Raw genomic sequence first — 18347 nt, 5'->3', positions numbered from 1 at the left:
TGTTCCGTACTTTCAATTCACTGGGCGACCTGGTATGAGGGCGAAAAAGTTTCAATGGACGCGAAGTCTATTTTTCAGCGACGTTTTCATTGGCGTCTCTGTTTTCGGATAGTGAAGGTCCCTATTGGATTGTATTCTCATCGTCCTTTGGTTATCGTACCCTCCTTAAACACCAGTGCTTCCAAACTATGATTTGAGACAAACCACCAGGGATTTGCCAGCCCCAAAACTACCGCCTGCAATGCCTGACACAATCCGCTATCAAAGGCTTAACATCTATGTCCTTCAAAAATGATCTAATGTTTAAGTGGAAGGCTCTACTCGGTTACTTTTCCGCTTAAAAAATACCACCTGACTGATAAGCCTTTTAAACTCTTGCTTTATGTCTCTTTTGAAAAAAGCATAACACATTGGGTTAATGGCCGAGTTTAAAACCAATACAGGAATTTTGTATTGTTCATCTTTACATGATGCATTTGTGTCGCATAGTACTACTAGACTACAACGTAAGTATATTCCGTAGCACACAACAAACACTCCTATCACAAGACCCATCATTATTACTGCAGACTTCTCGTTATGGGTTTTAAAAGATATCCGTCCTAAGGTGCATGCTGACCGATCTTGTTTCCTTACATGAATTAACATTGACACAAAAAGGAGTATCTGCAGAACGCATGGAACGATTTCCATGGAAATCATTAAAACCACAACTGCAACGATACTGGTCAGAGGGGTCTCACAGCAAAGCCGAAGTGCGGTCTTGAATGTAACCAACGTAAATGACGCTATCCAAGAGAAAGTTATCACTTGAATAACACGAGATCGAGTCATAAAAGTTAAGTACTTAAAAGGCTTTACGATGGCGATATAACGGTCGAGCACCAGAGAACACAAGTTTAAAACAGACAAGTAGCTAAACAGCCACCTTACGACATCTTTCCATGAAAGAAAAACCTGAGGCCAGTAGCAGGTGTTTGTAACGTCGCATGCGAACAAAGAAGGAACAACGCTCAAACCAACACAGAAATCCGCTGCTGTTAGTGAAACAATAAACGCGTTGGTTTTGGTGCGGAGATTTCGTCTGCTGCAGACGAGGAAGATTATAAATCCATTTCCAGTGATGGCAAGAAACGAAAGAACCCATCCAAGAATCCAAAACCAGGTCTCCATCCGTACTTATTAACTACAGATAAAAGAAAAATATCCTCATTGCAATAATGTCAGGAGGTTGTATGTTATTCACTGGCAGATGTATGTTAATAGACTGAAGTTCTTTTTATTGTCCTACTTTGTCATAAACTTGGTAATTTCTAATAATTATGTGTTTCGCATGCGCAGTAGGTAACTGAGCGAGCTGTAATAACACAGTTGGTAGGAAAATGAGGATAGTTGCGTGTCATAACCGCTGTAATTCAAAGCCAATGGGCGCTTTCAATACAACAAAAATTCCGGTTAAAATGTTGGAAATTCCACCTGCCCAATGGAACTACATCGAGTTGACCCGACCAAATGGTTATTGTTCCTACAAAAGAGCGGTATTTGAGACAACAATTTTGTCAAATGGAAAGGGACACTCCAACATTGCCGATCTTAATCTAAATAGCTCTGATCTGGCTGGATCTTTATTTAAATTCTCTTTACAACTAAACCAGTCTGGCCTGTCAGTTCTAACAGTTGGAATTAACCGAGACCTTAGCTGATTAAAACAAATGTACCTTCTCTTTAGCCTAAATTGCGGCCGACATATTTCTTACAAATTGCGACAGGTCTACAACAAATTACAACAAAGGTGCATTAATAATTACAAAGGCCGTCTCTAATATCACGTATAACGCGTTACTAAATTTGCCTGAGAACATTTCCGCCGTTGTCGTTAACTATTCCTAAGCGAGAAAATGAAACGAGAAGACAGGCATGAACCAGCAGCATCACGGTAATCTGCCTAGTCTGTTCCGTTTAACTCCACTGCTGTACTAAATAGAGTATGCAAAGATTTTCAGTTAATAAATATAGCAAGGAAAAAAAATAAACTGATCGCGATGTGAAACAGAAACACAGTGTCGATAAGTTCAGTTTTAAAAGCAGTTCAACTGTGGAAAAAAACACCCTCTTCACAAAAACTTTTCGTCTAACAGTTTATTAATTATTCATAAAGCCCTGTTGTTTTATAATCCTTTCAATATATATATATATATATCACGAGGAGCCGCAAGCAGTAAAATTTCTGTCCCGTAATTTAATAAGTTAAATCATCAAAGTTGACAGGTCTTTCTGATGATCAAAGCGACCGTTCGGTTTACCATTTACACCTTCAGTGCGAAGACTGTCACGGGAACATTAACACCTTCAGGATAATAGCCTACCATAACAGTGGTAGGTCGCGCGCGTCTGGTCGGTTTCGAAGAACGTGATCGTGACTGTTGTTTTCATTCAGTGACTGTGCGCGTTGATATGTCAACGTTTAAAACAGACTGCAACATTAAATTTTTGTTATAAAAGCAAAGAAGCTGCTGAGTAGAAACTAAACCGTCCCAGACTTATTCCGTTTCATTCGTGTACTTTCATTTTGATGGAGTCTGTATGATGAATTTACCTCTGCCTTCTAATCAGGCACGTAAATAACATAGAGATAAAACATTTCATTTTGCTTTTGTGGAGTAAATTCATCTTAAAAAAGTTAAACTAGTGGACCACTTTCTCCGCGTACTTGTAAAAATAGGCATTTAATATGTCGCGCTACAGTGCGAAAATCTTCTTGTCATGGATTAGATTTCAGCATACATATTGTTAATCTTCATTTCGAGCCAGAATAAATTAGTTTGCGCGCAAAGGGCTTCTAAAAAAAAATCACAAGGTTTGTCCCACTTCGAGTCCACCTTCTGGAGATACGCCGGCATGGTAGCTGGAATACATTGCCGAGGCGAAGATTTGGCATTTTTTCCTCCTCGTCTTTTTTTTCCCCGCGACGTTTGTTTATATTTGTAGTGAGAATGCCGTGCATATCGGTGGATTTTACTTCAGTCAAGCGGCTTCAGTTTCTGCGGCTTGCTACTCATCGTAAAGAAGAGTGCCGGAATCGCTTTGTTCGCCTTTAACAGATTTGTTGTCGAATGCAAGGTAAAAGAGCGGACTACTGTAAGGTAAGAATTGAAGTTTAAATTTGTTTCTCGGCGAAAAATAATGCATACAACTCGTGAAACCCGTGAGTATTACCTCTGTTTAATGTACCGGATGTCGTGCGATGACCCCTCGCTTTTACGATGGATAAGACGGATACAAACAATAATTTCTTCCGTAACGTTTAGCATAATTCACTTCATCTGGAGATCATCTGCGGACGATTTTTCGTTACATATGCTTCATTTCTTGGCTTATTCCGGCTACGTGCGAAAAATTAGATGACAATGTTTGCGTGCTATAATTATACTGATAATTTCTTGCACCTTGAAACTCATAAAAGCCAAACTTGTTTAACCCTAGCAAAAGAATCTTTTAATGGAGAAACTCAACCTGATAGTTGCACGAAAATCTAATAATTGTTACTGCATTTGCATGCTCTCTGTAACCTCGTGGGTAGAACATACCTGATGGTTACATTAAAGGAACAGTATCCCGTTACTGCGCATGCACCAAACTTTGATTTTTGGACAGGATGTCGCGAAATCAAAAGATGCGTGGAGAGTAAGAGAACCTTGAAAAATCCGTTTGCATCGCGCTTGGCCGAGTTCGATACTCCACTAAACCTTCTCAGGGCTACAGATCAATGATATATTGTCCCCGCTGAGTTTCGATTTGGGCGAAATCGGGATTTTTTGGCGTTTCTTTTATTGCCGCTCCCGAAGGACCACAAGATGGGAAACGCTTTGATGCCGATTGAAAGCTTATTTCTTCTGCCAGCTTCCATACAAGCTCAGATAATTGTGAAAGGAATACGCAGAAATGAAACAGCAACAATAGAGACTGTAAGAAAGAAACCATTGAGACATGGATGTGACTGAGGAGATCTAGCTTGTGGAATTAAGCTTCGTGTAGCGGAATGTTTTGCAACGACGCGTTAGTAAACTTTTAAATGAACCTCCCTACGGCCGACAAAATCAAACAAACAGACGCTACATGCCTAGTGCAATGAGATCATGATATAATTTTTGACTAACCTTTGCGATAATTCATCGCGTTGAGATTGCATTTTTATTTATATCTTTCAAACGTTTGAGGCTAGAACGCGAGCAAATCAGGCAAATATTACTGGACGTGAATCAATTGACCTCTGACACGAGTTTCACATTAGAAAAGGTGTTTTTAAAGGGAGCAGAACGAGATTTTCGGGTCGCGAGGCGGCCCTGCTAGCGACAAAATCGCGATGAGTCTTCGTGCTGCCAGCCAAATTTTAAATAAGACGAAAAACTTCTTCGAAAGTCTAAAATTTTACTTGAGAATGTAAACAACAAATCTCTGTCGGAGGTGCGGTCCGGAAGGAAATCTTGTCGAGTCAATATGACAGTTCTATTGTCTTTTGAAGAAAAAACAGATGACGCTCGCGCGTGCGCACAATTGGGACACTGTCCTTTTAATAATAATCACTGCATTTGCTCTCTGTAACTTCGAGGGTATAACATACCTGAAGGTTACGTCAATAATAATCATTGCATTTTCTCTTTGCAATCTCGTGGGTAGAACATACCTGATGGTTACATTTATAATAATAATCGCTGCATTTTCTCTCTGTAACGTCGTGGGTAGAACATACCTGAAGGTTACGTTAATAATAATCATTGCACTTTCTCTTTGTAACCTCGTGGGTAGAACATACCTGATGGTTACATTAATAATATCACTGCATTAGCTCTCCGTAACCTCGTGGGTAGAATATACCTGACGGTTACATTTAATAATAATCACTGCATTTGCTCTCTGTAACCTCATGGGTAGAACATACCTGAAGGTTACGTTAATAATAATCATTGCATTTTCTCTTTGTAACCTCGTGGGTAGAATAAACCTGACGGTTACATTTAATAATAATCACTACATGTGCTCTCTGTAACCTCGTGGGTAGAACATACCTGAAGGTTACGTTAATAATAATCATTGCATTTTCTCTTTGTAACCTCGTGGGTAGAATATACCTGACGGTTACATTTAATAGTAATCACTGCATTTGCTCACTGTAACCTCGTGGGTAGAACATACCTGAAGGTTACGTTAATAATAATCATTGCATTTTCTCTTTGTAACCTCGTGGGTAGAACATACCTGATGGTTACATTAATAATAATCACTGCATTTGCTGTCCATAAACTCGTGGGTAGAGTATACCTGATGGTTACATTAATAATAATCATTGCATTTTCTCTTTGTAACCTCGTGGGAAAAAAATTAATGCCTCTCTCCTGGGAATTTTGCCCTGTCCTTTGAGCATAGTGATCTTTGGGTAGCGAATTCGCGAAAACAGGTAAAACGCTTTTTTATAACAACAGCATTTATATTATTTGGCTTTTTGAGGGAGGTTAAACATTAATGGAATAGAATATAAAAAAAGCTGATAAAGCGGAAAAAGTTATCTTTACAAAATGCGCTTTGACAATGTCAAGGAGTGAAATAAGCTAAAGTTTTGTAGTTAGCCCGAAGAAAACCTGTTCCTGCATGAAAAGCAGTTCTGATTCCCTTCTCTTAACTAGAAGAGATGCATATCCCTGTGAACCAGTTTTTTAAACCAGGAGCGATTCCCACTCACTTCTGATACTTTATTGACACGAGTTCCTATTTCAATATATGTCTAATTCAAGCTTAGCTGCGTGATAGCTCTTCATTAGCGAAAAGGTCCAAGTGATATTTTGATTGACGTGTTGTTTTGAATCCTGAGGTTTTTTAACACCTTTTCTCTAGCTTAACTGGCGAAGATATTCTAGGAATTTGCTCTTCAATTCCAAATTCTTTGATGTGCCGCCAGATGCCGTGCAAAAATATCACCGCTTGCGGGTCCTCGTGTATATATAAATGGCGCAAGACGCCTGGGGTATCGATATGATCTTTAACAACTGTTTCACTATCTCAGTTATCAATTAATTAACAATATTGTTTAGTTAAATACCTTCAACTTCATTTTTATTTCGTACAGCTAATTTGGAAGGTTTTATAATTCATTGGGCATGCAACGATTTTAATATCGTTCCAGCCACAAGCAACTCGTCGCTCCAATTTGCTGTTGGGCTTCCTTAGCAATCAATATTAATTTCTTTGTCATGATTTCTACGGAATTTAACGGAAAATTAGCCTTACGTTCGTGTAACCGGGGCGAAAAAGGTGACACATTTGATAGCTACCTTTTCTTTCCCCATAACAAGTCATTTTACACTTTATACGATTTTATCATTTTAATTTCTGTCACACCTTCAGGACTGAGCTGAAATAGACTTGCACGGAAAGATTACAAAACTACTACATTTCCTTATGTTATTCTCAACAAGGAAATTACTTCATATAGCAAGAATATCGAACAGTTAATCTTTCAGTTCGGTTCGGGTAAATTCTAGGAATCTATCGCCGTTAACAGAGTTGATTACGAAGACTATTGAGCGAACAACCTCAGTGCCGAGGAAAATTGGCGCCAAGCCTTATGAAGTCACCGAACCTCGAACTTCTGAACTTGTCAATTTTGTTTTCTCTCGTCAAATTGGTATTCAGAGTGTGAGCATCCGTTTCAGACTGAGATTGACAAACTGATGGTCATAACCGATGATTCCGCTGTACAAAGCGCACGGCTATTAAGCCTGGGTTCCAAACTATATCCAAGCAACAAGCAGCACATGCTCACGCTACCTTTGTTACTCGATTGATGCAGCGTCGTGCTCGAGTATGCCAAAATTGAGCCAGTGAAGCAAAGCGGGCTTTGGTAGTAGGGTGTGAACACAAAATTATACTCTCATGATGTGAAACTAAAAAGTTCCATCCAATAAGAACGTACGTCTCACACCACCTGTGAAACTTGATCTTAAGTCCTTTCCATTGTATTTTGTATTCTCTGAGGGTCCAAAAGTTCTTGTTTTCTCTCCTAATGCACCATTTTTTCCAAATTTCAATTCGCTTTGCGTCCAAGCCTCACACATTTAATAGTCTTTTACTGAATTGCTCAAGCCTTTCACACTCGTTCATTAAAGACTTGCATCCTACAAGAATGAGTTACGCACGTCAAGTGGTAGGCTTTAGTTTACTTTGTTATTTTCTTTAAAACACAGCGCCAACGCAGATGCATCCCATAGCAAACAAGAAACACTCCTATCACAAGACCCATCATTATTACTGCAGACCTATCGTGGAGGATTTTAAACGACATCTGATGGTTAAAACGTAACTGTTTTGCTATGGTGTGTGCGGACTGATAATGCCTGCGTACGTGAAATGTCATTGATGCAAAGCAGAGTGTTAACAGAACACATGGAAGAAACTCGGAAATTATTGTCAGCCAAATAAGTGGGACAGGGACAAGTATTGTTTTGAAATAAAATATATACAGGGTAATCTTTAGCGCGTAAAAACTAACTGGTATAACCCAAGAGAAGAAAATAATTGGGATAATTCGACAGCGAGTCTGAAATTAATGTATTTCAGAGGATGAACGATGGCAATAAAACGATCCAGTACTAAGACGCATAAGTTTACAGCAGACTTGTTACTAAGCAACCACCTTATAATATTCACCAAAGATGACCAAGATAGCAAATGTTGAGGCCAGTAGCAGGTGTTTGAAATGTCGCAGAAGAACAGAGAAGGGAAAACGCTCAAACCAACACAGAAATCCGCTACTGCAAGTGAAACAATAAATGCGTTGGTTTTGGTGCGGAGATTTCGTCTGCTGCAAACGAGGAAGATTGTAAATCCATTTCCAATGATGGTTTGAAATGAAAGAAACCAACCAAGAATCCAGAACCAGGTCTCCATCTTAACTGTTAAAGGAAGTTCTTGTCAACTATACTGATTAATTAAAAAGTTGAGTATTATAATTTACATCTTTGCATGAATTTGAGGGTCACATTTGCTAATACCCGTAAATGGTTTTATAGACGCCCGCGGCGTTTATTTAATTTTAGGAGTCCAATGGCCAAGAGGGGACGTTTAATAGAGGGAGGGATTTTAAAAGAGGAAAGCGTTTGAAGCTCAGTTAAACTAGTATGCTTTGGGCGAAAATTCAGTATCAAGAGAGTTAACTGTAAATAGCAGTATTTCTGGTCCCTCCATCTATTGATACGTCTAAAGGCCTTCAAGAGATCCATATCCCTCTTCCAAATCTCCGACTTTGATCGATGTCAGAATGTTTCGGATCATATGTTGTCATTATTAGTTTATCCTTATTTTGAGCTTGCCATTGAACAAGATGCATTGTTAAGCAAGAAACTGAACCGGCAAATTGAATGAGGGGGGGGGGGGGGGGGATGTCTATTAGACAGGTGGCGTTATTAGAGAGGGGCGTCTAATACAAACTGCTTGACATCTTAAGAGTGGAGTTCATTAGACAAAAGGCTTTATTTAAGAGTGGGCGGCCATAACATCATTTACGATGCGTGTTTCTTTTAGTTCTTTAAATCGTCCTTATTTTAATAACTGCACTGTATTATAACTTCCTGCTTCCAATATTTTTTGCGCTATTTGTAATTAGCCATGCTGTCGTATTTTATTTATAATTATTTGTTTTTTTTAATAAACGGTAGGAAGAGAGAAAATGTGGACTGTCACATGGCAATAGTGCAAAGACATCTTTCAATTAAACGATAGAAAGCGTCAGTCACGTGTGTTACCACTTATCTCAATTTATTGTTAATTTGGCTCCCTTAATATTGCTACGTTAATGTATTCCTAATTGCGGCAGTTCTTTATTAGAAACTGCGACAGGTGTTACAAATTACGGCAAAAGTTGAGCATAAAATTGTTAAAAGATTTTTTTTTTTCGTTTCCGTAAAACTGCATATCAAAAATTAAAAAGTATACATTTATCAGGAGCGTAGCAAGCGTAGCTACCTGTACGCACGCACGGTACGCACGTGCGTACCTGTAAAAGTCGAGGGTGAAAAAATAATAATAAAATAAGATACGAAAGCGAATAATGAAAAAAAAAGCAAAGGATAAGATAGGTAAAATATAATTATTCACAGTTTGGCTCAATTCATTTAACAACGGATTGTTTAACTTTTAGTTTTAATTACTTCCAAATGTCGGCTTCCTTTGGTGGACCAAATATTTAATAAATATAAATGATATATTTTAAGCCTTAAGGTAGGAAAAGCGATTGACGTGCTTCAGTCCATGAATACAAAAAGACGATAAAGATTTTTTTCAGTTTACACAGTCACGTCATTTCATACATCTATTTCGAGAACGCTTGTCGGAAGTGCACGCGACAATCCCGAAAGGTATTGTGGGTGGCTTTGAGGGCAATGTTCTTCAAATAAATTTGAAAGAATGGTACGGGAGGCCACGGACATATGTTTGCGAGTATTAAAGGAAAGCAACAAAAGTAGGTTCGAAAGCTTCAGTCGTTACGAACAGTGTATTGATCATATCCCATATTACCTTTCGGGATTGTCGCGTGCGCATTTCTTCCGACAACCTTTCTCGAAACAGCTGGGATGTATACAGTAAGAACGCTTCGACTTACAATAATCTCACCTTTTGTGACATTGAGCAGGGGGTTGGGGGATAAGGGCATTTGGAGAATTGTGCGTACCCCCGAAAAAATCCTGGTTACGCCCCTGTTTATGTGAGATGCAACATGAAAACACCTGATGGTTAAAGCGTAACTGTTTTGCCAAGGTGTGTGCTGGCTGATCATACCCGCGTGCGTCAAAAATATCATTGATACAAAGCAGAGTATTAACAGAACACATGGAAGGAACTCGAAGAGGAAATTACACTCATAACTCATGACTCATGACTTATGATTATTGAATATGCCTGCCTTCAATAGCACTGAATCCCTGTAAAAAGCACCAAACAATTTCTGCAAGTGTTCAATTATAGTTATTCGTGTACATGCATGAGTGAACTCTGTGCCACTTGGTGAAACCAGCTGACGTTGTTATGCTTGCTTTCGTGTGTCATTTGCATGAGAAATTGTTCGTGATTGAATAAACCGTCGCAGAAGGAGGTTACTAAAACAGGGAGCGGGGAGCGGGGAACGGGGAACGGGGAACGGAAGTCTGGAAACGAGTTGTCAGCGGAAACCTCCACAACAATCCAAAATGGCGGTCCAAAAAACGAGAGAGAGAAAGAAGAAGACGAAGAAAGGAATTCGTGCCTTGGTTGAAATCAGGTGGGGACGAAATCGCAAATCAGACTCACATTTTACGTTTACGTTTTGAGCAGCTGGTATGTTTTTTCGATATTCAACCTGTTTCATTTACAATATGATAAGGTCTTTGGTCCTAGTTTTCGAGACACCTGGCACACTGATATTACTCCTGGATTACTCCGTTTACTTTAGACCGTCGCTTAATCCTGCCTTTTTATCCCCCTGAATGTTCTTTTTCCCACTCAGACAAACTCTTGGAGAGTAAAGGTTTTATCCAAGCCCATTATATGCCCTGTTTTGAGAATGCTTGGTAAATAACTCGCAGGCATTAACAGGGCATATAATAAAACAGGGCATATAATGGGCTTGGATAAAACCTTTACTCTCCAAGAGTTTGTCTGAGAGGGAAAAAGAACATTCAGGGGGATAAACAGGCAGGATTAAGCGACGGTCTAAAGTAAACGGAGTAATCCAGGAGTAATATCAGTGTGCCAGGTGTCTCGAAAACTAAGACCTAAGACCTTATCATATTGTAAATGAAACAGGTTGAATATCGAAAAAACATACCAGCTGCTCAAAACGTAAACGTAAAATGTGAGTCTGATTTGCAATTTCGTCCCCACCTGATTTCAACCAAGGCACGAATTCCTTTCTTCGTCTTCTTCTTTCTCTCTCTCGTTTTTTGGACCGCCATTTTGGATTGTTGTGGAGGTTTCCGCTGACAACTCGTTTCCAGACTTCCGTTCCCCGTTCCCCGTTCTCCGCTCCCCGTTCCCCGTTTTAGTAACATCCGTCGCAGAATCAGCATTTCATGAATAAAACACGCCTGATGATGCCTGGAAACACAAATTGCTTCGTGACGTCAACTACTTGATGTCAGGTATATAGTAAGAAATATGGAGCACCCGAGATTGCAACACTGAGACCACGCACAGTTTTCGCTGTGCGTACGCTAGACGCACACGACGAGATTATATACTCGAAAACTTAACGTTTTGCATAAATATCAGGGTCCCAGATATTAACTTGACGTATTCCTACGCTAGCAAGAGATAGAGAAATTGGGGAACGTCACGTGGCAATAGCGCAAAAATATCAGTCAATCAAACGGGACAAAGTCAGTCACGTGAGTTATCCCTTTACTGCAATTTGTTGTCAACTTGGTTCACTAAATAATTGCGAGGTCATTGTATTCTTATTTGCGACAGTTCTTCAGTAGAAACTGCGACAGGTGTTACAAATTACGGCAAGAGTTAAGGCAGCTTTTATTAGAAGAAGCTTTTTTCGTTTCTGTTTTGCAAAAAAAAGCGAGAAAGGTAAAATTGCCTTTTAATAAACGACTTGTAGCGTGCTTATTTCGGCTCATCGCTTTGAGAACGAGTAATCTCACATGTGTAGCGTGTTTGTTTCGACTTTCCGACTCATGTTACACGTTAAGCGTGCCAGTCTCGACTTAGACTTAAAGAACGCGTTGTGTTACATGTGCAGACGATGGACTCCATCGGACGACTTTCCAACCCTCCTCAAAGTATTGTTTACACTCCCAGTTTCATCTTATGGCTAGACTTCCGGTAATTCAAGTGGACTCGACTGTACTTCCGGTTTCATTTTTGGAACAGACTCCATTGGACTCCAGGCTTTGCCCACTGGAATATAATCGAGAGTATTGAACATGTGTGGGGACCCTCAACCATGAGGGTCCCCACTGTAGGGTTCTTCAATCCTGTAATCCCGACCCAAAATTTCGTGTTATCCCGTAGCCGAGGGTTATTTTCGGCATTCTAACTCTCAATCCCCAATTCCCAATCCCGAGAAAATAAGGGAAATCCCGGATCCCAAAAAACCTATCAGAGACCCTCAACAATGATCCTACTCGATTCATGCAGAGTATTCCTTTTTGAACAGTGCGCCAAAACAAAGGCTCTGCTAGCAGGATGTGGACATAAATTGAAATATACTCTTACAATGTGATACTAAAAAGTTCTATGTTATGTGACTTTCGCCTCCCACTACTGTGTGAATCTTGATCCTAAGTCCTTTCCCTAGTATTTTAAATTCTCTTAGCGTACAAATGTTCTTGTTTTCTCTCCTCATACGCCATTTTTCCAAATTTCAATTCGCTTTCAGTCCAAGAGTCACAGATTTATCAGTCTCTTCTCAAGTCTTTCATTGTCTTAAAAGACCTACATCCTACAACAACGAGTTACACATACGTTCGTAAAGTGATAGGCTTTCGTTAACATTACTAATATTTTCTTTAAATTAAAACACAGCTCCAAGAAGTCTTTTAAACTCTTTCTTTATGTCTCTTTTGAAAAAGGCATAAACCAGAGGGTTAATGGCTATAAGTTTAAAACCAAGAAAGGAATTTTGTAGTTTTCATCTTTACATGAGGTGGTGTGGAATAGTATTGTAAAACTGCAACGCAGATACATCCCATAGCAAACAAGAAACACTCCTATCACAAGACCCATCATTGTTACCGCAGACCTCTCGTGATGGATTTTAAACGACATCTGATGGTTAAAACGTAACTGCTATGCTACCATGCGTGCTAACCAACCATGCCTGCGTACGTGAAATATCATTGATACAAAGAAGAGCATTAAGATAACACTTGGTAGGAACTCGAAGAAAATGATACTCATCCAAATAAAAACGGGGGCTGGAATTGTTTTGAAATAAAACGTATAAAGGATAACTTTTAGCACATTAAAACTAACTGGTAGAACCCAAGAGAAGGAAATAACTTGAATAATTCGAGGGCGAGTCATCAAAGTAATGTATCTTAGAGGATGGATGATGACAGTAAAACGATCCAGTACTAAGCCGCATAAGTTTACAGCACTTACAGTCACTTAATTTTCGCGTCATGTTATGTTCGCGTCACTTTATATCGCGATTTTTTTTGTATCGCGAACTTCTAGAAATTAGCGTGTCGCGAAAATTTCATGTAATAAGGTGTACAAAGCATGCAAGGACCACCTCCGTGGACCTAGTCCATGGGCCTGTTTGTGGACCCAGTCAATGAGTTACCCCCGTGGACCACACCTAATTTTTGAAAATGAATTTTTTCCAGAGGTACTAACGAAAATGGACGAAATTTTGTCAATTTATATTCTCAGGATTAAATGCTCCGATCCTCATATTATACACGTGCTCAATATTTTTATAAATTCCATTCGATTCATGGGTTCGGTTTAGTCTGGAAAGAGAAATTATTTAAAGCGGACATGAGGAGAAGTACAGAGGAAGTATTCACTCACCCAGCTTTTTTTTTTCGTCTCGTTGCGTGAAGTCAATGTGAAGATCGATACAAAAACGGCTGCGTCGGAGACTAGAGAGGAAGAGGTAATGCATGATGATTGAGTCCCCACCCCAGATTAAAAATCGCCTCATTTCTTAACAGTTGCAGTTCCTTTCTACTGTTCTTTTCTTGTTAAAATGTGTAAGAGCTAAACTCCTCTATTAACAAAAGTAACAAATTTCAAAATATTGGCGAAACCGTCCTAACGACCCCTTGTTTTTTCCACTTGAATTAAGCAATATCGTTAACATAAAGTGGCAAAGTTTAAAGACATTTCACGGAGGGAAATAGGAAATATTAAGAAAAAATGATCAAAAATGACAAAATAACTGCCTGTTTAGGGATGCGATGTTGCCATGGCAACGGCCTTAATCCAGAAAATAAAACTTGATAAAGGAGCCTTTTTACAAGGGTAAAGTTAGCGGTGAATTTCGTGAGCCAAATCGCAAAGACAAAGTAACTGGATTTCCTTCCGTATCGTGCAGACTTCTCGTTACGGGTTTTAAAAGATATCCGTCCTAGGGTGCGTGCTGACCGATCTTGTTTCCATATATGAATTAACATTGACACAAAACAGAGTATCTGCAGAACGCATGGAAAGATTTCCATGGAAATCATTAAAACCACAACTGCAACGATACTGGTCAGAGGGTTCTCACAGCAAAGCCGAAGTGCGGTCTTGAACGCCTCCAACGTAAATGACACTATCCAACAGAAAGTTATCACTTGAATAACACGAGATCGAGTCATGAAAGTTATGTATTTAAAAGGCTTTACGATGGCAATATAACGGTCGAGCACCAGAGAACACAAGTTTAAAACAGACAGGTAGCTAAACAGCCACCTTACGACATCTTTCCATGAAGGAAAAGCCTGAGGCCAATAGCAGGTGCTTGTAACGTCGCATACAAACAAAGAAGGAATAATGCTCAAACCAACACAGAAATCCGCTACTGCAAGTGAAACAATGAACGAGTTGGTTTTGGTGTGGAGATTTCGTCTGCTGCAGACGAGGAAGATTATAAATCCATTTCCAGTGATGGCAAGAAACGAAAGAACCCATCCAAGAATCCAAAACCAGGTCTCCATCCGTACTAACGGCAGTTAAGAGAAGTTCTTATTAACTACGGACAAAAGAAAAATATCGTCTTCGCAAAAATGTCAGGAGGTTGTATGTTATTCACTGGCAGATGTATGTTACTAGACTGAAGTCCTTCTTATTGTCCTACTTTGTCATAAACTTGGTAATTTCTAATAATTATGTGTTTCGCATGCGCAGTAGGTAACTGACCGAGCTGTAATAACACAGTTGGTAGGAAAATGAGGATAGTTACGTGCCTTAACCGCTGTAATTCAAAGCCAATGGGCCCTTTCAATACAAAAATTCCGGTTGAAATGTTGGAGATTCCACTCGCCCAATGGAACTATACATCGACCCGACCAAAGCCACGGCGCGTTTGGTTATTGTTCCTACAAAAGAGCCATATTTGAGCCAACAATTTTGTCAAGTGGAAAAGGACACTCCAACATTGCCGATCTTAATCTAAATAGCTCTGCTCTGGCGGGATCTTAATTATTCACTTTACAACAAAACCAGTCTGGTCTGTCAGTTATAACAGATTGAATTAACGGAGACCTTAGCTGATTACAAAAAAAAAAATGCGTTCACTTTAGTCTAAATTGCAGCCGACATCATGTGTTTCTTACAAATTGCGACAGGTCTACTACAAATTACTACAAAAGAGCATTAATAATTAAAAAGGCAGTCTTTAATATCACTAAATTTGCCTGAGAACGTTTCCGCCGTTGTCGTTAACAATTCCTAAGCGAGAAAATAAAACAAGAGGGACATTAGCCAGCAGCATCACGGTAATTTGCCCAGTCTGTTCCGTTTAATTCCACTGCTGTGAAATAGAGTATGTAAAGGTTTTCAGTTAATAAAAAGAGCAAGAAAAAAAAAAAAAAAACTGATCAGGATGTGAAACAGAAACACAATGTCGATAAGTTTTTAAAGGCAGTTCAACTGTGGAAAAAAAACACCCTCTTCACAAAAACGTTTTGTCTAACTGTTTATTAATTATTTATAAAACCTTGTTATTTTATAATCCTTTCACTATATATATATATACATGGCGCAAGACGCCTGGGGTGTCGATATGATCTTTAACTACTGTTTCACTAGCTCAGTTATCAATCAATTAACAATATTCTTTAGTTAAATGCCTTTTACTGCATTTTCATTTCGTACAGCTAAATTGGAAGGTGTTATTATTCATTCGGCATGCAACGATTTTAATATCGTTCCAGCCACAAGCAACTCGTCTCTCCAATTTGCTGTTGGGCTTCCTTAGCAAGCAATATTAATTTCTTTGTCATGATTTCCACAGAATTTTAAGGAAAATTAGTCTTACTTTCGTGTAATGTTTGATAGCTACCTTTTTTTTCTCCATAACAAGTCATTTTACACTTTACACGATTTTATCATTTTGGTCACACCTGCAGGACTGAGCTGAAATAAACTTGCGCGGAAAGATTACAAAACAACTCCATTTCTTTGTGTTTTTCTCAACAAGGAAATTACTTCATATAACAAGAATATCGTACAGTTAATCTTTCAGTTCGGTTCGGTAAATTCTAGGAATATATCGCCGTTAACAGAGTTGATTACGAAGACTATTGAACAAACAACCTCAGTGTGGAGGAAAATTGGCGCCAAGCCTTATGAAGTCACCGAACCTCGAACTTCTGAACTTGTAAATCTTCTTTTCTCTTGTCAAACTGGTATTCAGAGTGTTAGCATCCGTTTCAGACTGAGATTGACAAACTGATGGTCATAACCGATGATTCCGCTGTACAAAGCGCACGGCTATTAAGCCTGGGTTCCAAACTATATCCAAGCAACAAGCAGCACATGCTCACGCTATCTTTGTTACTCGATTGACACAGAGTCATGCTCGAGTATGCCAAAATCGAGCAAGTGAAGCAAAGCGGGCTTTGGTAGCCGGGTGTGAAATTGTACTCTCATGATGTGAAACTAAAAAGTTCCATCCAATAAGAACTTGCGTCTCACACCACCTGTGAAGTCCTTTCCCTTGTATTTTCTGTTAGGGTCAAAAGGTTCTTGTTTTCTTTCCTAATCGGCTCCATTGTTTCCAAATTTCAATTCGCTTTGAGTCCAAGCCTCACGCATTCATCAGTCTTTTACTGAATTGCTCAAGCCTTTCACACTCGTTCATTCAAGACTTACATCCTACAAGAATGAGTTACGCACGTCAAGTGGTAGGTTTTAGTTAACTTTGTTATTTTCTATAAAACACAGCGCCAACGAGTCTTTTAAACTCTTTCTTTATGTCTCTTTTAAAAAAGGCATAAGCCAGTGGGTTAATAGCTGAGTTTAAAACCAAGAAAGTAATTTTGTAGTTTTCATCATTACATGGTGATGAGGATAGTATTAGAAAACTACAACGTAGATACATACCATAGCAAACAAGAAACACTCCTATCACAAGACCCATCATTATTAGTGCGGACTTCTCGTGATGGGTTTTAAACGATACCTGATGGTTAAAACGTAACTGTTTTGCTAAGGTACGTGCTGACTGATCATGCCTGCATACATGAAGTATCATTGATACAAAGCAGAGTATTAATACAACACATGGAAGAAACTCGGAAATTATGGTCGGCCAAATAAAAGCACACTCGGAGGTATCGTTTTGAAATAAGACAATACAAAGGGTATTTTTTAGCGCATTGTAACTAACTGGTAGAGCCCAAGAGAAGAAAATAACTTGGGTAATTCGACGGCGAGTCATCAAAGTAATATATTTTAGAGGATAGACGATGGCAATAAAACGATCCAGTACTAAGCTGCATAAGTTTACAACAGACGAGTGACTAAACAACAATCTTATAATATTCACCCACGATAACCAATAATCAGGCCAGTGGCAGGTGTTTGTAATGTCGCAAGCTAACAGAGAAGGAATAACGCTCAAACCAACACAGAAATCCGCTACCGCAAGTGAAACAATAAACGCGTTGGTTTTGGTGCGAAGATTTCGTCTGCTGCAAACGAGGAAGATTGTAAATCCATTTCCAATGATAGCCAGAAATGAAAGAACCCAGCCAAGAATCCAAAACCAGGTCTCCATTCTTAACAGTTAAAGGAAGTTCTTATCAACTGCAGAATATAACCAACATCTTTCATAAATATCAGGGACACTGAACTCTTTTCTTATGTAAACGCTCTCTTTTGTTCCAATAAATTTGCATAGGTGCTGGCCACGTGAATGAAAATGCCCTATTTGTTCTTTAGATCGTCCGTCTTAATTTGCTAATTAATGTCATTAAATAATAATTTGTATTGGGCTGTGTTATCACAAAAATGTGCATCAAGACAATAATACATTAATACTAAATGTTTCTTTGTGTGTTTGATGATAAAATAGCAACAAAATGTTGCAATAAATTCGTGGAATATAATACATTGTTAAAGGTGAAAGTGTTCTCTATCGCTTAATGTCGAAAATGTTGTTATGTAGCGTTTTTTTAATGTACCGTTCCAGCTGTGGACATCTCGTCTACTCTTGTTAGGGTTTCCGAGGAGGGGTTCCTTAGAAATTTTTCGGGGGGTAATGTGCCGCTGGGACACTGGGACACCTAGTCTTTACTCCTGGTTCAGCTGAATTTTGCTACCCTATACTAAACTCATCTTCCCAAATCCCTTCCTATCAAAAAGTTGCTCTCTGATTT

The 18347-nt window shown here is 39.1% G+C and overlaps 2 protein-coding genes across 2 annotated transcripts; both read right to left on the bottom strand.

Annotated features, from left to right (window-relative positions):
• Positions 1-303: 303 nt before the first annotated feature.
• LOC140922439 (octopamine receptor beta-2R-like) lies at positions 304-7941 on the bottom strand. Its single transcript, XM_073372425.1, has 2 exons — positions 7688-7941; positions 304-1087 (listed from the first exon to the last, which is right to left on the bottom strand). The coding sequence occupies exons 1-2, from the start codon at positions 7939-7941 to the stop codon at positions 304-306; spliced, it is 1038 nt and encodes a 345-aa protein (XP_073228526.1).
• An 8950-nt stretch (positions 7942-16891) lies between these two features.
• On the bottom strand, positions 16892-17889 carry LOC140922438 (octopamine receptor beta-2R-like). The gene has a single exon (XM_073372424.1). It carries the CDS (start codon positions 17744-17746, stop codon positions 16892-16894), a length of 855 nt encoding a protein of 284 aa, XP_073228525.1. The 5' UTR covers positions 17747-17889.
• Between the last annotated feature and the right edge of the window lie 458 nt (positions 17890-18347).

The sequence above is a fragment of the Porites lutea genome, chromosome 13, assembly GCF_958299795.1.
Source record: "Porites lutea chromosome 13, jaPorLute2.1, whole genome shotgun sequence".
NCBI lineage: Eukaryota > Metazoa > Cnidaria > Anthozoa > Scleractinia > Poritidae > Porites > Porites lutea.
The sequence above is the reverse complement of the archived record's forward strand: the minus strand, read 5'-3'. Positions and strand labels throughout refer to the sequence as shown.

Excerpts from the sequence above, each read along its gene's own strand:
- LOC140922438 (XM_073372424.1), bottom strand. The coding sequence starts at position 17,746 with ATGGAGACCTGGTTTTGGATTCTTGGCTGGGTTCTTTCATTTCTGGCT.
- LOC140922439 (XM_073372425.1), bottom strand. The coding sequence starts at position 7,941 with ATGGAGACCTGGTTCTGGATTCTTGGTTGGTTTCTTTCATTTCAAACC. Across the intron at positions 1,088-7,687 it reads TCTTTGGTGAATATTATAAG|CAGACGAAATCTCCGCACCA; the intron begins GTGGTTGCTTAG and ends CCTCGTCTGCAG.